Here is a 23,327-nt window from a genome sequence, read left to right as displayed (position 1 = left end):
ACAATCACTCCTCTTGCAGCAAACACATATGCACACACTCCCCTGAGACCTTCCCTGCAGTGGATGGGTGACCCGTTTTGGGTTGTTTAACTTGCATGCCGGGGTCCTTTTGTCAAATCGTGTGTGTGTGTGCATGCATGTCTGAATGACAAAAGCTGCCTTATTGCATGAGTCTGGCTCTATAGAGGGGCGTCACAGGGTCACATCATAACTAAGTTAGTCAGGGTTCAACAGGGCTGGGGAGGGGTGCAGGCAGGAAGGAGGTCCCACTGGGTTAAAGACAGGATGGAGGGCTGGAATTAGTCCATTCACGCTCGGCTGGACCCTGGGCATGCTAACAGGCTACAGTGCTAATCTAGTTAGAGCTGGAAACCATACTGAGACGGGGAGGTGTGGTGTGGGGGTGGGGGTGATGGGTCAGGGTCTAGAGGGCCGGGTGGCGAGCTGGATGGCAGGTGGTTGAAGCTGAATAGTAGAGTAGGCAAGATATGACTGGGTGGAGTGCAGAGGGGACAGATAATGGGGCATAGGGCAACTGTGGGCAGAGGGAGAGAGATGGCAAAGGGCAGGTGTGTGTATGTGTGTACGGTGGAGTCATACTGTTTTTCTACAGCCAACAGATGGAGAGAGGAAAATAAAGGGCTGACTGGGTGGCCCAGTGATTAGACAGACCCACCCAGGCTCATTTAATCCTTTTACTTGTCCTTTATCTTGTCTCTTCATTATAGAATTAATCAATGCAATAAACTGAAATAGAAAAAACTGACATGTAGAGACAAAATTATGCTCTACATTATTTACAGTAAGTGGTATCTATAGCCAGAACAGACTGTCGCCCAGACAGAGTAGATATTTCCCCAGAGGCTCCCTTAGGCTCCTGACTGACTAGTCTTGTGATGATGTTTCCCACTGGAGATGCACCATGACCCAGTAACTTGTTCACTTTATCTCCTGACTGCAAAAAAATAAAAAGTAAAACTGTCATTCCTTGCTCGTTTTATAACATCATGTGCACATACACTGTTTGTCAAAGTGTCATTCTCACTTATCTTTTTGTATCTGCCTCAAGATTTCAAATTCAGCTGATTTTAGTGTAAAAAAAAAAAACTTGCATAAACCACTAACCAGCTCATTTTTAAACAACTGATGGTTAACTGTTAACATCTCTTTTTTTAACTTAGTTTGCCTGCAGAACTTATGTAGACAAAGAAGGTAACATCATTAATCACTGCAGTTCTTTAAAAACTCTATAAATTCTGATTACTTTACATACAGGGGAACAGTAGTTAGTCATTATGGTATGAGTCTACACAGTAAATCAGCTTTTAGGGTTGGACATAATTTATAAATCCCACAGCTATTTGAGTCTCTCTTTGTCATCCAGCAAGGGGAGTGACATCCATGTGATGATATTTTGAATCTTTAAGACCCAGGCAAACCAAAGTGACAACTACAAAAAAAAATAGTGGCAGATTTTTGTGTTGCGTCTCTGCTAAAAAGTTGTACTTGAACACACCACGAAGACTACAGCCAATGCCAGCTAGTACATATATTATGCACCTGTGTGAGAGAAAATAACTCTCTGATACCAGCAGACAGCGGCCATCTGTATTCGTCACTCAAAAGGGGAAACTGGAGGACTAACAGTATGGATTCAAGACACTAGTTAGCCACTTAGCACATTAATAACACAACTCAACGTTGAATGAACAAATTATATACAACATGCCCTAGCGAACAATAACCCAAACAATTATGAATGGTTAATGGTTAAAAACATAATTTTACCCAATATAAGAATCAATCCTTTCAATCTTACGCCCTCGACTTTAGTCCTTTGTTTGCTTTTCTCACTTTCATTTCTCATCTTGTGCGTTGAACTTACAATCAATCAAAGTGATTTCACTCACTGACCAGCTCCACCCTCTTCAAGCCTTAACAACCCAAACAAAAAACAGCCCACAAAGGCTGACTAGTACCAAAGGTGCAGAACGCGACACAAAAACTATGGTGACAAACACTCAACGACAACTCAACCTGTCCGGGCCATTGCACTTGGCAAAGCAGCTGTAATGAGCTAGCCAGTGGAGACACATGCACTAACATGCAGGTGCAGCGGACCAGTTTACCATGACAAACCATGGAGAAGCGCAGATTACGACACACACAGAAGTAACGTGACTTCACTCTGCTATTCTCTCATATCTGTCAATATATGCATGATAAAGACAAAAGAAGGAGCAGCATGGCTCTTATTAAAATCATGTTTACCATGTTCAGCCAAAGACCGAAACAGACTTCACCTTACTGAAATGTGACTTCACTGCTTAATATATAGCAGAGGCAGGAGAGAGGTGAATAGGAGCACTGAGGTAAGTCTCTCTCAGATGTGTAACATTCGTCATGCACATTTTAGTTAAACACTTTTCAGTGCTTATTATAAGATATATTAAAAAACACCTTGAAGCACTCCATTTGTGACTCTCAGTCTGAGCGACATGTGAAAACAAGAAAAAAACTAAGTAACGAACATTAAGTGAGGACGACAGGAGAGAACGCTGCGTCAACACTGCATCTGTTTTCACACGCAATCAAGTTACAGGCAAAAATCTCTCTTTACACAGTAGGTTCAGCTTACAGCTGTTCCATAACGTACTTTGTGACTTTCTCCTTTACACGCCGGCACACACGCACACAGACAAACACAGACCTCCGGCTGTCTCAGCACGATACACTTTCTCACATGCACAAAATGTGAAGTGTTGATTGCGCATTGCTTTAGTTCGTCAGGTGTTTGAGATTTCTGCAGAAATATCTTCAATTAAAAACTGAAACAAAATTTAAAAAAGCAAATGCACAAGAAAACAGTAGAGCAGATGTGACATACTTCCTTTGAGAATGGCTTCGTTGACTTCAATCTCCCCTTGGCTTGGCTCATGGTACTGCAGGTGGGAATAGTAGTGGAGGGGTTCAGGGCTGGGGGCGGCACTGGAATAGCCGTTGGACATGGTCTCTCTCGGACTGTCTGTCCTGTCGCGCTGGGTTTCAAACACAGCCACCAGCTGGAAGAGACACAAAGAGTCAAACTGTGCCTAAATATTCAAAGATATTAAACATAATGTGCATAAATGAACAAGCTTTCCACAAGATGACAGTCTAAACAATGAGATTTCTGGCACATGAACGCACTGGAAACAGGCAGACAGGTTATATCGCGTCTCCACTGTGCCATGATCACAGAGAGGCTTTTATGTGATTTATCTTGCCAACAGAGGGAATGCAACCTGCTCCGTTCTGCCAAGTGTGCAGATGTGTGTGTGTGTGTGTGAGGCGAGCAAACAGCACTGGATTCACAGCTCATTCACTCTCAAACCTCTTACAGTGCAGAGCTCGCCAGCACTTCAGCGAGACGATAACTTTCTTTGTTTCGAAAAAAAAAAAAAAAAAATCTGACCAACAGAAGCCAGTTCAGAGGAGTTAACACACGAGGCGAGGCGAGGTGTGTATGTATGAAATTAGCACTCAAATGAGATCTGACACGAGAATGAGAAGCTGTCAAACACAATGACACGGCTGCCACAATGAGATGGCGGGAAGAGACGGGGGCGCCAAATGAACAGGGGATGGAGGGCAGAGGGACGACAAACAATCCTAATTGAGACAGGGACATGATGGCAGATAGAGCGAAGGGGAATGTGTGTGTGTTGCAGGGCCGTGCCATCGCCGCTACGTTGTTTGATAAATGGGCGCGTGGCGGCGTGACGCTCTCATTAGACGGTGCTGGCGGAGGAAATGACCACTTAATGAAAAGCAATAACCGCGATGGAACGAGGGATGGAAATAAAACAACAGATGAGTGGAGGACGTCAATTAACAACAAAGGAGCACCAAGGCTGTGTGTGTGTGTGCGTTTAAGTGTGTGTGTAAACAATAAGCATGGAGGAGGCGGCGAAATATGTACCATCCATCACGCTGTGGTGCCGCCTCTCACCTCAACCTCCCGTGATTCAATATCCTCATGACACTTGGCCATGCAAAGGAGATTCGCTGCTGTGTGTGTGTGTGTGTGTGTGTGTGTGTGTGTGTGTGTGTGTGTGTGTGTGTGTGAGAGAGAGAGAGAGAGTGTGAGTGAAAGAAAAGATGAGGAATTGAGGGGCTGGCAGATGCACAGAAGAGAGAAAAGAAAAGACCAAACGCCAGGAAAACAATCTGATTGGTTGCTTGATGGATGCTTCTTGAGCTCTTTCTCTCTCCTTTATCTGCTTTCCTCTTTCTCTCCTTATCTCCTTCCCTCCCGAGCCTCTGTCTCTTTCTCCAAACTCGCTGACAGCATCAATCAAAGCAGAAGTCTCGGAGCGTAATGTGATGTGCCCACGCACGCGCCGGTGAGCACGTATGGAGACACAGTGATGAGCTCCCCTCAAAAACCATTTATTCGTTTCGAACAACAACAACAACTTCTTTTAATGTGTGGAGGGGTGATGATGATTTGCTTTCCGGGAGTTTATTTTTTATGGCTGACACAGGCAGGGAGTGATGCAGATGAAGGCCGCCCTGCTGCTTCCACTCATCACTCAATCAAACACAAAGTATCAACAAAATGAATCATGCATTGCTTCATTTGGAACAAGCTGGAGTATTGAAAAATGGACTGTTAGAGGCACTGTATTTTAGTCGAGATGAGGACTTGAGGACTGCATTGATCACCTTCTTTGAAACTCATCACGTTTAACTTGACCCCATCCAGTTTTGTGGACATCCGATCAATATACTTTGCATTTACACCTTGGAGAAGTATTCTCACAGAAAATTCTATTCAATCTGAAATCTTTCAAGACAAATATCTAACAAATAAAAAATACAATTTAGTAACTCATTAAATGCAATATTTAATGTTGTAATTTTTAAATTGACCAATGCCCATGTGGCATAACAGTGCCAACACAGCTGACAGCTGATGGGTTTTGACGAGGGTCAAAATGAGGTGAGAAAAAGTGTGTCAGTGTGATAAAAGGCTGATGGCAAATCTTCACTGATTGAGCTAACTGTCACTTTCTGACAAGCTGTAGTTTGAATCAAAAGCAGCCAGTACAACTCCACAAAAGAAGAAAATGAAAGCTTACAAGTGGTTCAAAGAAAAAACAGAAGAACAGCCTCACCGCTTCATGCCTCTGCCATCCAGTCAAATTGCAGTTTACACACGTCTGTCCAGACTCATATGAAGCCATGACAGTAGACACTGCTTCAAATATGGATGTCGCTGTAAAGAAGCTACACATTTTTAAACATAAATGCTTCAGACACATCTTTAACCCAGAAGCACAGAAGAGCTATACAATCAGCACAGTTTCAAAATTAGTATCACCAATTCATTATCTGACCGAATGTCTTCCCTTCTGTTACTGAGTTATGACGTTAAATAACTGCCAGAAAATACTTTGATATAAGAGTGAAGTTGTGAAGTGAAGTGAAGTGAAGTTGAAGTTTGACCTTCTGGATATGCATTTGTGTGAAGTTTTGTCATTAATAGTGTATGAATTCTCTAGTTATTGCCAAAAGCATATTTTGGTCATCTTACAGTGCAAGCAGACATTGAATTTTTGATGACAGTCCCTAGAGGTGTACCTCAGATATCACTATAAGAAAATGAGGTGGAACTGAGGCTGCAGTGACCTTTAACCACCAAATTCTGATCAGTTCACCTGTGAGACCGAATTGACTTTTGTGCCAAATTTAAAAAATGTCTCTAAAAATTCCTGAGATATCACAGTCAAAGAATCACACAGATGCAAGGTCACAGTGCTGTTTGACAACCAAACTCAGTTCATTGTTGAGTCCTAGTGGACATCTGTGCAAAATTTGAAGACATACCCTCAAGGCATTCATAAAGTATCAAGATCCAAACAATGGGATGGATGTGATATCACACTGACCTTTGAACACCAAAATCTAATCAGTTCAACCTTGTTTCTAAGTGGGTGTTTGTTCCAAATTTTAGTGTATTTCCCTAAGGCATTCCCAACATATAGTGCTCACGATAATGAGACAGACATGAGGTCACATTGATCATTACCTATGACGACTAAATTCTATAAGTTTATTCTTGAGTCCAAGTGGATGTTTATGCCGAATTTGAGAGAATTTCCTTTAGGCAGTCTCAATATATTACATTCATGACAATGGGACAGAAGGATGGACAACCTGAAAACATAATGTCTCCAGCCACCTGGTCACCGGCACGAATGCATCAAAAAAGTCTGTGATCAGATATCACTAAAGCTAAGAGAGAGAATGCCGTCTATTTTTGTTTTGTTTTGCTGTAGTTTGAGTGAACTGACCCTTTAATAATTCTAAGATTTGCTCTCTGCTGTTACAGAACAGTTTTGATTAATGTACTTCTAAAGAAGCTGGCTTTGGAAACCTCATTAGAGATTATATTCAAGCTATCAGCCAGACGAGACTGCGATAATAAATACTGTGATATACTACAGTCGGAGAGGAAACTTGGGAAAAGCTTATTTTACAGTGGTTGAAATTCAGTCCTTCAAACACAGCACCAACATGCTCTTCTGGAGGACCCTGTGCCCCAGGATGAAGAAAAACACCTTGAATGGCTCACAGTGTGTTTACTTAACACGTAGGTTTCTCTCTGTCCCCCCTGACTGTGATTAGTATTCTAGGAAACAAATCGCCTTATTTTTCCTGCAGCGTCTGTGGGGGGATATTGATATGGACCTGGGGAGCCTGCATGTCAACTACTGCTGAATAATGTGACCCCTTTGTCTCATTTCCATAACACACACAAACACACACGCTTGCAAACACACACCGAAACCCGTGCAAAATACAAATGGTTGAACCCTTTATATTGTCATGTTATGATCGTCTGTAAATCGCAATGCAGTGTGTGTATCCAATGTGACCAGACTAGAAGGGAAGACTGTGTGTGTGTGTGTGTGTGTGTGTGTGTGTGTGTGTGTGTGTGTGTGTGTGTGTGTGTGTGTGTGTGTGTGTGTGTGTGTGCCAAAGCGATCATGACATACATGAAAGCCATTTACAATAACATGCATGAAGCAGGGAGAGAGATAAACACTGTCTGTGTGGATTCTTGTGCTAATGCACCGCCTCGGGCACAGAGTTACAAAATGCTGGAATGTATACGGCCGAGACAAATGAACTTATTTTACTCAATTTCATAGAAAGGTAAGTATACACCCACCCGCACTTATCCTATAGCATGACTAGAAATGACTGTTTTTGCTTTATCTTGATTAACTGAAGCTCTTATTCAGAACCTATTTACAATGAAGCTGTGCAATATTCATGCTGTTTTACCTACACTGGCAGACCCTCTGAGAATGGGAGTAAATATAATGCAGTTAGTATACTTAGGTTGAGAGAACAGAGAGAAGTATCATAAGACAGCTTTCCAATAACCTTCGAATTGCTAATATAAAATACACCTCATGGAAACGTCAATTTCTAAAACTTTTTTTGCAAGTTTTTACACTAGCATGAGGTGGTATTTCAGGTGATTCAAAAAAGTCACATTCCGCACAACTGCAATGGAAACACTTTTTTTTTCACTTTTATAGGACAGGTGATGCTATGGCTTTGCACTTGTTGGTAGGAACTGGGTCCCTCATGATGCAGCAGACGGTACAAGAGGTGTTATTGCATAGCATAACATAGCATAGTTGAGCGCATCATCCAGAAGTTTTGAATCCCCAATTTCTCTACAATTTCCCAGAAATCTCTCAAACGTGGCCACTCCCAGGTATAAGGGGCCTGCCTTTCCTTTATCGCTCACATAACAAGCCTCTGACTGGAAATAATGACGGTTGGACCAGACACAACAATGGCTCTGTTATGATCAAGCATGCTAGTGAGAGTGACAGCTAGCTCAAAGCAGCTAAATGGAATTCAGCCATTATTACTTTTGTCATTTACACCTGTGCTTCTCCTACTGTGATGAGTTAAAGGGTCTTGTGTGAAAAAGTCCAACAGTGGACGACCCAGTTGACCTGCTGAATGCCACAGCTGAGGCTCTATAGCTTCAAAACACCGAAGAGACATATCCCAAACTATTATGTTTGAGATAAAGTAGTCCCTGGCTGATACTATAATGTTGTTCCAGGTGTTTAATTAATTCTTAGGGGAACATCCCTTAATACCGCCATGACAACGGAGCAAACTCAGTCCTCTGAGGAAGACCAGGGATGTGGTTGAAACAAGTATCCTCATAACAAAAACAATTTTTATCCTGATAGTAAAGCAAGATATTGTGATTATTACAAACGCTTTTTACAGGCAGCAGGGTGATGTGAAGCCAGAGAAACCTTCCACCCTGCTGAAGTGACCTTGTGCAGGGCACTGACTCCCATCAGCATCCAGGTTTGCCCTGCTGTAGCCAAACGTGACCTCTGACCTCCTCGTCACGAGAGGGTAAGAGAAAAAAGGATTTCTGAACTGCAATCAATAAACTTACATATTCTTAGAATTAGTGCGAGTGCTTTCACACAGACAGTTAGAGCCAATCAAATGCAGAGACTACATGCATCACGGTTACAGTTTTTGAATTTTTTATAGCTGGTATATGAAATGATCCCAGCTGCTGTAAACAGTAGCTGGTGTTTACATGTTGCAACTCACAGATGGAACAGTTGAGTGTCTTTAATAATTAATGCACTTGCTAAGAATTAATTATCCAAATGCAGCATGTCCTGTATGGGATACACTGGGGAGGAAATGGTATGTTTAGCATGGACACACACACACAAACACACACTTATATATGCAATCAGGGCTCTTCACGCACTGTATAATGTCATTATTTAAAAATACACACCACAAAAACAAATGATTTAGACAAGTGTGGAGACGCACACACACATTTTATCACAGTTAGAGGAGGAACAGTGCCCCCTTGCTTTAGTCAAATGTCACTGCATGATGGTACCACTCAAGTCTCTGGTCTTTACATAAGCATCAGCAAAACACACACACAATACTCACAAACAAACATACACACTTCCCTATTTTATCCGCTGGTACTAATCAACCCATTTTTCTTCTCCTCTCTCATCGCTGTCTAGCACTGCTGTGTATTTCTGTGTGTGTGTGTGTGTGTGTGTGTGTGTGTGGTACCAGTCTATTGAGATGCTCTGCTTTTGTGCTGTTGTCATTTATCTTACGACCGCACCCCCCCCCTCCGTTTTCTCCCTCTAACGCTATTCTTCATTCTTTCTTTGAACGAGAGATGCATAATTCAGAAGGAGTACGCAGCGTCCTGACAGTAGTATGGTAACCCAATCATCTCTCATACACACACACACATTCAAATATACAGTACACACACACACTTCTGACTCACACACACTTTCCTCACTAAAGTACAGGTTTACAAAGACTATTTTCGACATGTGCTTTTTCAAGCGCTAAAATCTGAATCACAGAGAATAAACCTCCCACTCTCAGTGTCTTGACTGCAGAAAATGAAAGCCTTCACTACCCTACCATCTGACTTGGCGTTTCTGAACGCATCATAGCTAAAAGGATTTTTAACTGCAGTGATGGAAGTATGCACAAAAACAAACACTATCTCCATACTGTGCCGCTCCTAACATTTGTGCATCTGCTGTTGTTTTTCATTCTCTGAATTTCAAGCGGCTGAGGTGTGAAGAGGCTGGAAAGACAAGCAGACAGAAATATCCCCCCCACGCACGCATTAGATGTTCAACAAAGAGCAGATAAGATGTGGATAGAATTGCTTTCTCCATGCTTGTAAAGCGGGATGAATATTGACAGTGCGCAGGTACAGAGGGGTGAAGTGTCTCACCCTGACTGAGCGAAAATGTGGCTTTTGATATTCGTGGCATCATGTGAGAAACAGCAATCAATTTGAAACAAGGCGTAAACAGTTATTTGCCGTTTTTAAATCGACTGGTGGTTAATTGTAATTAGTGATACTCTTCAGTATGAAGTGATGTTGAAGTTGCAGCCGCTGGCTAGATATTCAAACGCACAGCTGTTTTTTCCGTGTTTGAAGTGAATTAGGGTAGATTTCTCCTCCAATAATGAGTCACATGATTTGGACTCAAGTCAGAAATTTTTTGACTTTAGACTTCACTTGACAAAATCAAAAAAGAACTGCAACTCAACTTACACAAAAGCATCAATGACTCGTGACTTCATTTAGACTTGAGCCCTCTGACATGAAAATACTTGAGGCCCAAACATTAAAAAATATTCTATTTACAAAGTGTGCCATGAATCAATTCATTTTGTGAATCAGCTAAAATTAATGGTAATCATTCCCAGCAAGTCGACACTTAATCCCTCATATCCATTTTTATTGAACCAACCCGGCAGTAGACTTTCCCTAACATTCATTTATTTGCTGCACGATAAAAACATTTGTTTGCACAAATAGTTTTTCAACTTTTGAAGCTGGAAAGTTTATTAAGAGCGCTGTTGAAATTTATATACCGTTTGGTTATTCACTGCACCACACTCATGCAGCGCAGAGCGCACTCTGGGCAGATGTGAAACTTAACCATTCATTTTCCTGGATCTAAAAATTTGCATTAACTTGCAGCAGCTGTGATCTGATCAGCTCTGAAAAGATCCACAGAAAAATTATCCATCCTGCAAGTCACAAAAAGAAGTCATGGCGAGCTCCACCTGTTCATGGACCCGCAAAAACCTCACAATGAGAGGGAAAACAGAGTGATACAAAAGGACATGCATATAAAAGAACGACGAAAGTTTGCTGCTATCGTCATCATTTGCTGCTATCGTCATCATCAGCTACCACACACACACACACACACACACATACACACACACACACAGACACACACACACACACACACACACACACACACATACACACACACACACAGTCCAATAAAGTTGCAAAAGAGAACAACTGAAATTTAACGTTGCTCTATTCGCTAGTTAACTTTAGCTCAATATAAGTAACTTTTTAACAAACTTGTTTTAATAAGTACATATTTTAAAAAGCAGTTGTGTTTTTTGTAAATTTCATGTACTTTTACTAAAGAGTGCATTATGTCTTGTTTAGCACTTGAAACTCAAAGTTTAGGGACTTGAGCTTTTTCTCAGGACTTGTCAGTCTGACCTCTTTTTATTGAATTTGCAGAAGTGTCAAAACCAACAGTTTATCTAATGGTTACTTAAGGCTGGTGAGTCAAATGATAAAATGTTAAAATAGTCAGTTTTACAGCAGTAAGTCACATGTTTACAGCCCGGTACAAAAAAACTGTTCTCAGTCTGTGAGTCAGGTCCACCCCTCGCTCCTCTACAACTCCACCCTCTTGTCCAAGCACCACTGGCTCCAGAAAACAAAGATCACTTCTGCCAAAATGCCAAAACAAAGGCTTAAAATGGGAGTCCACAAACCAGCAGGGGGTGGCAAGATAGCTACATTTATCATTGTATACAGTCTTGACTTGGGACTTGATTGCAAACACTTGAGACTTACTTGTGCCTTGCAAAACAATGACTTGGTCCCACCTACTCAGTACAGCACAAATTAGTCTGCAGGCAAATCCCACACACACATACACTGACACGCACTCAAGCATGTTTCAGAGACTAATCCATGTTCAAGGACACATATTGTAAACGAACACACACATTTACACACATACACATGTTTCCAGGGCACCACGGGGGCCATCAGAGGAATGCTTGTCCTGTGCTATTTAAACAAGTAGAAAATTGGTTGTATTACCGGTGAGAGCAGGGCTTATCCTGCTCCTATTCCTGCCTGCATCTATACAACACACTACCAGATGTGGGGTATTACCTTTGAGGAACACACACAGCTGGCTCCGGGCCTGCACACACACATACACACGCACACAAGATTAGAGAAGCAACCACAAAGACCCACTGTCTCCCACTCATGAACTGAAGCACACACACAGATGCAGAATCAAACTTGTCAAGCATGCGGTGAGGGACTCCTTCAAAATAATGAATCATATACAGAGACATCCCTACTTGAACCTCTAAATGTTTCCTTCTCGCTGTTTGAAGAGATGCCAGCAGTTTCAAATGTGCTTCCACATTGAACATAACGTCTCTTTGATGCTTCTGACAGCCCAACCTAAACACTAACACACCAAAGTAAATTCCTCAGACTGTTGCTGCAGCGGTCAGAGCATTTGCTTTAATGCAAATTTAGCAAATGATGACCCAGATCTCACACTGCTTCCATGCAGTAAAAATAGCAAGGGCTGTCCCAATGTCTCCAACTCAACACATAATGAATCAAATAAAGTTCATCATATTTAACATATTTCACATAGACAGGAAATCACATTTCTTCCTGACACAACAGATCCTCACTAAAACTCATCTCTCAATAGATACAATACACAGTACAATATGATACTGACACAATATAACAGGAAATCATCTAGGAGAAGCTGGGATGGAGACTGTACAGTATTTGCAAAGCCAAATTGCTTTTATGTTAGGGTTGGGTGATTGGGCAAATATACTGGCCATTAGCTGATAGACTGTTTTTTTTTGGTGATGATTTTTAGTCAATTTTATCATTATATTTTGCCAATTTAGTGTTCTGCCTCCAAAAAATGAGACACCTGCTTCTTAGTAGAGAGAGAACACAGGGAAATACAGTTAGTAGAGACCACATATTTTCAAATCTAACCCAGTAAATTAACAAGGCCATTTAGCTTCTTTTTCGTGGGTTGAAAATTAGAAATATGTATATTTGTATATTTTTGGCTGATAAGGAAAACAGGTTTAAGAACAGTTATTTTATCGATATTTTGTGAATTATTTTATCTATTTACTGAATTTAAAAAGTTTATGAACTGAAGGGACATATTGAAATAACTGCTTAAACACAGTTCCAGCTGAAACTATATAAGCAGTTGCCTGTTAGTGGGCTGATGCTAGTTGGTTAAAAATTTTCAATATATTATTGATGTTATCGATGTTCATACACAGAAGATTATCATAAGCAGGAGTTACTTACTTACTTACTTACTTACTTTTCATGGTAAAATGGCAGCTCACAACCCAGTTGTGTGGCAAAATATTACGTAGACTACGGCTAAATTACGTCAGATCCGTCAACGCTGCCAATCATAGACATTCTAGACAATGCTCATGACGCTGTTTCAGGAGTGTACGAGACATGGCTCCCCACTCTGCTTAAAAAAATACACACCTCTTCTGTAGGCTACAGAAATGAGACCTGCGTTCACAAGTCAGTGCAGAATGACATTTAACAGGTTGCGCATCAATTACATACATAAGAACACAGTTCATTTTAAATAAACGGCATTGTGGTTTTTCTAGCTCAAATATTCAGTAATCTATGATGAACTATTAATATATCTAAGTTTTAAATCAAACTTAATTTATGGGTACAAATCCAGATTTTCCCAAAATGCAGAAGTACAGCCTGTAGTTCGAGCAACGGCCCTGAGAGTCAGTGAAACTCCGCCAAGTGACATAAATCACTTAAGAGGAGTTTGGCTGTGAGGGGAGAAGGGATATCACTGGTTAGATGGAGGAAGTTTACCACAGTTCATCTAAACAAACTAACCACACTATTTTGATTTAAAGCTGGTTGAAAATCTGCGAAACATCCCTTAAAGCGAAGCACAACTTTGGAGAGAAGAAAGATCTACCGACCCCACAGCTTATTGTTCAGGCACGCTGCCAAAAAGTTCTCTCTCTCTGCGTCTCCACACACTCACATCTGTCGCATCAGCCCCAGTGATGGAGCACATGTGCACTAACTCAGAGTTCACAAACACATAAACACACACAGAACGCGAGCCACCAGCTGAGGTACTGCAGTGCCCGCTATGCACTGTGAAAGGCCACATTATTATTTATGCACACTCATAAAGGGAGAGGGTAAACTCTTCATAAATCACACATGCCCGAGAGGCCGAGAGAGAGGAGGGGTGAGGAGGAGGGGAGATGAGGGGGGAGAGACGGGGGCGAAGGAGTGAGGGATGTGGGTGACAGGGGAGCTCCAGGCCTCGTATTTCTCAGGCCGGCAACACAAATATCAAACCGGCTCGTTCGTCATTCCCACCGTGCAAACACATCAGCGGTGGTTACACTGGTCCTGTTCCGCATCTGTGACACATTGACACATGGAGCTTGAGCTCCCTCGGCGCGCAGAAACCTCCTTCTCATAAACATTCTCATATACACACAAACACGGAGTGAAATCACACAGCTCTCTTCCCCAAAAGTCAGAGCCAGAGCCTAATAATCAGCTTTCTTTTCCCTGTGGCCGTCGCAGGGCCAGCTGCTCCCTCCAACCTCCTCCATCCTCCCTCCCTTCTTCCTCCCGGGATCTGACAGAGAAATAGAAGGAGTGATTAACTCAGAGCTGCGAGGCTTGTGCCCTCTCACCTGTGGCTCTCTGCTCCCTCCCTCCTCCTCCTCCTCCTCCTCCTCCTCCTCTCTCCATCTGCCCTCCCCTGACACTTCATACTACACGTCACCTCTTTCTTTCTGCCTTCTCTTTTTGCACTAGCAAAGCTCTGAAGTGACAATTAAGGATGTTTAAAGAGAAATCTGTACATTTCATTATTATTCATTCAATTATTAATAACAGGGTTCCCACACATGTTTATGGAAAAAATTCAAAACTTATTCATTACTTTTTAGGACCCATAACAAAATTACCATGTTGGAAAAGTAAGCGCTTGAACGTTTCTTCAACACTTCCAGGCCCATTTACAGTCCTTTCCACACACGCAGAGGATTCTGCTGCCCATAACAAATGCCACCGCACTATGTCACATATACACCAAACAAGTCTTAACCTTTTGAAACTTTTTTTATGCTGCACCCATATGCCTTTCACAAGTTTTTAAACTTTTGACATCTGAGCACATTGGTTTGATTTCTCTAAAAAAACATGGGAAAAAAGGCAATGAGCAACTTGGTAAGATATGTCCTGCAAGATAAAGATGAAGATAAGACTTAATCAGTTAAGTTACAGCAAGCTCAAAAGTTAAAAACAGATGAAAATGCAAAAAAGTGATTTGAGTGCAAAAAAACAAAGAATATTACAAAATGCACACATAGTTGCTGATTGCCTTCTTTCCACATTTTTGAAAGATATAAAGACAATATGCTTGCTTGATTTGTGACAAGCAGCAAATAGGTTTTTTGAGTTAATTTGCCTTTTGACATTGCACATCTTTTGATGAAACAATATATCATGTAGCTCAAAGTCAATGCATATTCGAGCTATTAAATATTTTACTTTTTTAATTGTCATCATGTCATTTCATGCATCTCACTCATTACATTGTAATGATGACATTTCCTTTTTCAATGAAAAATTATAGGAATCAGTGTCACCCAGTGGTACATCACAATAACAAATAATAATGAAAAATAAAGATAGAAATGACAGTAGTTACAGTATTTTGAAATTTTGAAATTGTAGAAAAATATATGCACTCCCATTTCATATCTAAATATCTGCCTGCTATTTCATAATTCCTTACATTTTTCCTCTGTCTTAACATCAGCCTCCATGTACAGCAGCAAAGAGCTAAGAAAAAAACAATTTCACAAAAAAAGAAAGAAAGAAAGAAAAAACAAACAATAAACACAAATATGTCAACAGCTAACTTAAAGAAAATAAATTTAAAGAAAAATAAATTTGCTGTTATGTTATATTATCTTTTGTGGGAAGTTATATCCGTAAGATTACGGAAGCAATTAAATTTATTACACACAAAATTCCATGATTTTTCCAAAATGTTCAATGATTTTTTACGTATGCAAGGCCTGGAAATTGAGATGGTGAATTTCCATGACTTTGGCCATGATGTAAATTCTCTCCTCTGGTTTCCATTCCTGGGTCAGAGTGCCTGCATGACCTAAAAGTGTGTTTCTTTATGGTATTTTTCAGCTCAGATTACTTCTTTAGGGGTAAACACTCTGCTCTCCTCCACAGTTGCTGATATATATATCAACTACACATTACTGACATTCAGCACCTGCCGTTGCCATGGAGAGCCAACATCCCTCACAGCCTGAAGGTGTATGTGAGAGAAAAAAAACAAAAGCACCACCTGCAGATTTTTCCTACACCCATCAACATACATGTGTGTTCTTTCCAACACGTATTAGATAGTTATTGACTCGACATGAAAGCCCGAAGTGGAAAAGTAGGATCTGTGCTGCGTTACATGTCTGCGAGCCTCACAAGTACAAAACGCCAGCTGACAGCACCATCCATCAGACTATATGAAGGTGAGGGGGCTGCAGCTCCAATGGCATTGTTACCTTTTTACTAACATTAAACTGGAAAAGTATATAATTTAAGTACAGTGGAACTTCTCTGCCAGGATAATCTTATAGAGCAACTTAATGAGCTCATTAACTCAGTGTATAATAGCTTCTAATTAACAATCAATGCAGCAGACACATACTGCTGAATCAATTAGTTGATTAATTCATTAGAAAATTTATCATCAGCAATTTTCCTTCCTTTTTTTCACCCCTATCATCGCGCAGATACAAATCTCAACTTTAAAATAACATTAAAATATACAAGATAACGTGTATATTAGGGCTTGGCAATAAGTTGATATCATATTAGTATCATGATGTGAATTTTGATATCTTTTTAGATTTCAGATATCGTAATAATTGTCACCCACTTAGTCATTTTATCCAAATTACTGATGATTATTCATTGAAAATCTCACCGTGTAAATATTATATGAAAGCACCAATAGCATGACCCTATATTGTCACAATATCAATATTGAGATATTTGGTAAAAAATATTATGATACTTGATGTAATCCACATCCCCTAGACCTAAAATGACCCCACGCTACTTCACATCATCATCGTCCGTCTTTTGTTTTTGTTTTGATCGAGAAATGGCATAAATGAACACTTTTGGTGTAAAACAATATTATGTCAACATAACACAAAATGTTTTTAGCACAATAATGATCAATATTGAGTGAAATGTATATTTTTATTCGGATAACATTTTTAACTATATCCCATATTCATCCATCCAGATATTAAATATTGTTGTTTGTCCAAGTTAACTGTTTTGCTGCTCATCTTTTTTCTGATATTGTAAAGGGAATATTTGGGGGTCTGGTGTGGACATAACAAACAATTTGAAACATGTGATGGACATTTTCACAATACTTAAGGGCTGTATCTGAATCAGAACTGCCTGATCAAATTCTGATTTATCAGTTATTTCATCATTAAAACTATAATATGAAAACTAGTAAAGCAACCGCTCCTCCTCTCCATATGTCCCTCCCATGTCAGATGTCAGCTGGCTAATAATTCAAGTGGCCTATTCAGACACATTACCGTCCACAGGGCTCCATTCATTAGCACAATCAGTTTGGTGATAAAGATGAGAGGCAGGAAAAATGAATAATAACAATAGTGTGTGTGTGCATCAAAGTGTGTTTGCATGTGTGCAACACAATGGACCCAGATGCGGTTTCAGCTGTGTAATTGCACCAGAAATCATTAAATACTTAACCTAAATGAGTTGGATTCACTATCAAAAGCATTTATCCTCCAGTTGCAGTGAACACACACACACACACACTCATACACACACACACGTCCAGGAGTGTGACTTTCTACTGATTTGAGTTATTAGCAGTTGGAGTGAGCGGAGGGAAAACACACCGCGCTTTCGCACACAACACTATACACTAGTCTGGGGCAATGTCATGGAGGAAAACAGATGGTGTGAGGCTGGTTAGGTCAGAGAGTAGATTTGCTGTAAACAAGTTGATCTATAATAGACCATTAGCTGGATGTGATTAGCTCCTCTGCAGGCTGCTGTGCCAAAATCACTGCTGACTGATAATACTGACAACAAACACAAGCTGCAACAGAAAATATCAGTGCTGTAACCAACTCAGAATTATGCCAGTCAATTCAGATTCGGCTGTTCAATACGAATACTCAAGGACTCGCAAATGCGCATCATTTTTTCGCTGACACTAGATATCAAACAAAAGGCAAAGACTGTGTTGTTTTAAGCTGTTGTGACCAACTTTACTTTTAAGAGAAGAATATAATACTATCAAAGAGTCTTACAGTGCAGAGTCACTCTCACTCTTTGCAGCGTGTATGCAGCTCTGTGTATCAAAGTGTGTCAGTCAAGTAAAGAGCGTTCACTCTGCGGAAAAACCTGGGGACCAAAACATGCACAGAAGTACACTGCACAGCACACTGACTGGCAAAAATCAAAACAAAACTACTGCTTCACTTGAAGTTATCTCAGTCAACTGATGATTCAAATCTCTGACTTTAAAGGGGAAGCCCTAAATATCAGTGACTGTTTTTCCTGACTAAAACTCATATTTCACGTCAGATCTGTAGCGCTGGATGACACACATAATTTGAAACACAGACCATGACACAAGCGGCCTCTCCCACATCCTCATGCTTCATCTTCTCCTGATTATGTGCACGTGTCATGAAAAAAGTGAGTCCACCGAGCGCAGTGCACCTCTGGCCTCCCCCCAAAGGTGCCTCCTGCCACACCACAGCAGGCGCAGGCAGGTCAGGTTACAGCCTGACCGTCTCACTCCATTAGGAGCTAATGGGTGGTGTGATGGTGACACGGAGGGCAACATAGAGTCTGTGTGATTAACAGGAGGAGAAACACCAAAGGACAAGATCTGAGGCTGTGATGACCTAGTGTAGCCTCTGTAAGTCACACACCTACACAAAGAAAACAGAAACGGGGCCTTATCCAAACTGAATCCTGGCCTTTTGCTTCACTGAACTGACAAATGACTTTGGAGAGGTGCCATCATTCAAAGTCAAAAGGTAGAGCAATGGATCATTTAAAGGAATTAAAATTCCAAAGTGCACCTTTATGAGAAAACTGCAGTTAAATGGAAAGCAGACGGTGAATATTCTTTCTCCTTAAGCCTTCCTTGAGTTCTCGCATCATAATCGCAATCAAACTGGGTTTTTTGTGTGTGTGTGTTTGTGTGTGTGTGTGTGTGTGTGTAGGGGGGGTACTGTTAATTGAATATAATCAGATGAAGAGCCGTTGTGGTGCTCACATGAGGGGGGGGTTGAATCAAGGTCGAGGCTGATGAGATATGATGAAATCAGCTCAAGTGACCCAATCCCGCCGGGCAAAAACATTCAGCCGCCCCGGTCTGATCTGATCTGATCTGCAGGCAACGGAGATAATCTCACTTTATTCAATATACTGTATGTTTACTGGAGATTTGAATATATTAATGTATCAGTGATGTTCGAGAGAATGCATAATGAATACAAGGTGAGGACAGAGCAACAGGAACACCGCTTCCTACCATCTAATTCAATAGCTCTGGAACAAATCCTGTCTTTATGAAGGTTATAATACTTTTAGACAATACAGACAAAATAAACATCATGTGTCAAGTCGTTAACAAGTCATTATGCTAGATTATATTACTTTTCTAGAATGTCTTTATGTGATTGCTGACATCTAACTGCATGAGCAAACGTATTTGTTGAGATGTCTAAAACAAAGTGTTCTTTATCATGGAAAGTGGACTGCAGTAAAGCCATGAGAGGAAGAGCGAGGCACATTTCAGTCTATTTGTCATGGAGTTAAAACACATAATTTGTGTTTAAACAGCTTTTAAAGTAAACATGAGATGTTTTAACACTTACATATGTCAAAATCCTATAAAAGATTTACAGTTTTTACTCAGGATATTTAAAAAATATCCGAGTGGACCCGAGTGTCACTGGAAAATAAATCAGGGATAAAAAGTTTTAAAGGGAAAATGCTGTTCTGATTTGATTTTCCCATGATACAATCAGCTTTTAATGCATCTTATTAATTATTTATATTCTGTTCACAGAATATAAATCTCTGGAGGGTTTTCTGTAAATACTTCAGAATTTAAGGATATTTTAAGTCTCAATGACAGAAAAAAATAAAAAAATATATATTTATGTAACTTGTTTTAAAGCATCACTTGATTCATTGATATGAGTTAATCATTCCTGAAAAATCCATTATTTTAGATTTTTTGTTGAAAATATGTCTATTAAGACCATTCATTGTCATTTTTACTATTAGGCGATTTCTCTCTCCCTCAACCCTCAGCAGGTGCACGAAAGATTCAAGAATCAAATACACTACAACTTTGATTCTCTGGCCAAGCCCAATTTAATCTGAGGGTTGGCTCTATGTTCCTACAGCAACGTGTTATGTCACCAGGACGGCATTTCCAGCTGAACACTTAAGATAAATTTACAGTAGAAATTTGATTTTAAAATCAAGCTCAAATCCAAAACTGCTGCTGTGGTTCAGGCTCAGGTTGGGCTTAGACAGAGGCCATGCAGGTTCATGCCGGGTCGCACCTGATGTTTTGGGGCCCTGGCAAAGCTCTAAATTACACCTACAGTTTGCTTTGTAATTTTGAAATAATGAAAGGCCAATATCAGGCAGCAGCACTGCAAAATGGACAAACAATACCTAGAAATATGATGTCACGTAATGAGAATACCAGAGCCGAGACTGAAAAACACTTAAAAATACCCACTTTCCATTATGCACTTTAGTTTCAGACAATCAAATCTAGAATGCTCTGACATGTCTGGAGCCTCCGGGCTTCAGCCGTGATGGCGAGCTTAAGAAAGAAATGTTCTTTTTGCAAGAATAAAATCAATTAAGCAGACAACAGAGGGAACATAATGACTGGCTACAGGTGAACTACAGATGATTCATTTTATACACCGGGCATGATCTGAATCCCCGCGAGATTTCTAATGAATATTCAGATGTGTGGGACAGACACAGGTGAGGTCATATGGAATATGTTTTGAATTTGAAGAGGGTAGAGATTATAAGGGATGTGAGTGATTTTTGAGAGATATTTAAAAATCGCTCAGGAGCAAAATACATTTGGCTTTCTTTTACTACATGAACCCTCCCAGCCTCTGAGGTCATCGGGCTGTAAACTGCTTCCAGAGTGCAAACTTAACATCGAGAAGCAGCATTTAAAGTCATTACTGGGACCCACACAGATGGAGCAAACTTTCAAAGGATATTCGACTTGCACCAACTTTGACCAGATATAAAGCCAGGCTAAAAACTTGTTCTTCTTCTACCATCTTATGTCTCTGTTCTTAAGTTCAGTTTTTATGCTGTTTTTCTTTCTTCTTACATTTTAACACATTGCATAAAGCACTTAGAATTGCCATTGTGTATAAAATGTGCTACAGACATAAACTTGCCTTGCCTTGACATTTTCTAATCAGCGCACTTGAACCTCATGCTCCCGCTCATCACTGGCCATTCAGACAGTGTGCAGAGTTATATGACTATTCAGATGCCAATCAAGTGCGGCTCACCGCAGCGGTGAATGAGGGAAATAGAGGTGAGGGAGCGAGATGTCACGAAGCGTCAAAGGCTAATCAGCACGTCTGCGCCTCGCAATCACGTCCCATTCACTAAACTTTTTCTCCAGCAGGTTAGCACGTTTTAAGTAATGCCTTATTGTCGCCTGTCAGAGGGGCTGACATCTGACATGTAATAAATGACTTCAGGCAAATCACCCAGTAGTACTTAGAAGAGAGTTCTCCTGGAACTGCTGGAAATAAAATCCACTGCAGTATTATATTATTTCACTGGGAGTTTTGAGATTGAAGTTGAACTTCTCAGGGCAGTATGTCCAAACTCGCACTGTAAACAGCTGTCAGGAGCTGATGTGTACTCTTAAGTATTTGCTTGTCTGTTATTTAAAGTTCTTGAACACAAATACTAATCCACCATGTCAGATTTTTCTCATCAGTCCTGTTGAATGCTTGTAGCCTAGACTTGTGCATGCAGTGCAGCTGGGGAAAGAAGTACGCAGTTCATTTTCAGGTAAGTTACGTTAGACATAGCATATTTTTTCACTTGCATTCCACTTGCCCAAAAACAGAGCTAACTTGCCCGGGAAAAGCGTTCATGTAAAGTTGAAATTTTTTGACAAAGCAAGATAGTAGATAACAGCTACAACTATGCAACAGGGTTACAATTATGTAACAGGGTCCCTACAGCTTATGGCACGTTAGATAATAGTCTTTTAAAGACTTTTTTAATGCTACTTGAAATTAAATTTCAGACCAACAACCAAAAGTGGTGACATAATGCGAGGGGAATTTGACAGATATATATTTGTAATAATAATAATGAACATTTTTAAGACTTTTGAAAGATTTATTTAAGACATTTGAATACCAATGAAGGTCTTATTTTTAGATTAATTAGTTCAATACCTTTTTAAGGATCCGCGGGAACCCTGATGTAATATTGTGATACATTTTGTCAAAGTCCCACAATGGTATTAAGACATTTGTTTGCATCAGCCAGTAGTGGTGGAAAAGTTTAAAATCCTTCAGAACTTGCCTCAATTTCACTTTTGGTACTTCAGCTTGAGAAACTGTAACTGCAGAAATTAAGGTAGAAACAAGCTGAAATAAAGTCATTATTCAAAGAGCTGTCATTTCCTCTTTCAAAGCAATTTGAGATGCTCACGACCACAGACCTGCTATGAATATCATAACATATTTCCATGTCACTGATTCATTTTTATAGTATTGCATCCTCCACTGTGACATGCAAGCAGAAGAGATGGATGATGGGAAATGGTCCTGTAATCAAGCAGTTGACATTTCAGAGGGAGATCAGCAGGGATATGCAGCCTCACCATTTACATTCCCGCATCCAGAGACTGCACAGGAGGTTCATGGACGCCTTTTGGGGCACAGTGATTAAACAGGGCTAATTAAAGAGTGATGGAGGAAATCATTCCAGTTTTTTTTCTATTAAATTTCCCATGAAATTAGATTTCTCGTTTGGCTGCATGAAATGGAAGGTTGACTTTTTTACGTTATTTTTTTCGCCCTCGAAAACAAGGTCCGTGTGGAGCAATGTGCACATGGAATGAGGAGTGACAGTCCACTTATGAGGAGACGTCATGCTCCCTGAGTTTAATTCCCATTCTGGAGGAGATCGGCGTGACAAGAAAGGACACTTGCACATGTTGAACATTCAAATTTCAGCTGCAATCACGAGACAAATAATGGGAGATGGCCTTCTAATCAAGCAGCATTTATATGGAGTTTTATTTGAGTTGTACCCAGCAGTCGCTCTGTGTACCAGACAACATCTTTCCACTGAGCACAGAAAACTGCAGTCATGTATATGCTATATACAGTGTATATATGGGAGGGCTCAGTTAAAACCCGGTGTATAGCTTGTATGTTAATGGCATGCT

At 40.4% G+C, this 23,327-nt stretch overlaps 1 protein-coding gene across 2 annotated transcripts in view; it reads right to left on the bottom strand.

Annotated features, from left to right (window-relative positions):
• Positions 1–23,327, bottom strand: part of pard3ba (par-3 family cell polarity regulator beta a) — a 200,630-nt gene that overhangs the window by 160,547 nt on the left and 16,756 nt on the right. For both annotated transcript variants that reach the window (XM_088074335.1, XM_042513093.2), the window contains exon 3: positions 2,888–3,062. In XM_088074335.1, the coding sequence (XP_087930461.1) occupies positions 2,888–3,062 (175 nt within the window). The remainder of the gene's footprint in view (positions 1–2,887; positions 3,063–23,327) is intronic.

This window comes from Plectropomus leopardus, chromosome 24 (assembly GCF_026936395.1).
Source record: "Plectropomus leopardus strain MGB_pleo_1.0 chromosome 24, ASM2693639v1, whole genome shotgun sequence".
In the NCBI taxonomy this organism is placed as follows: Eukaryota; Metazoa; Chordata; class Actinopteri; order Perciformes; family Serranidae; genus Plectropomus; species Plectropomus leopardus.
The sequence above is the reverse complement of the archived record's forward strand: the minus strand, read 5'-3'. Positions and strand labels throughout refer to the sequence as shown.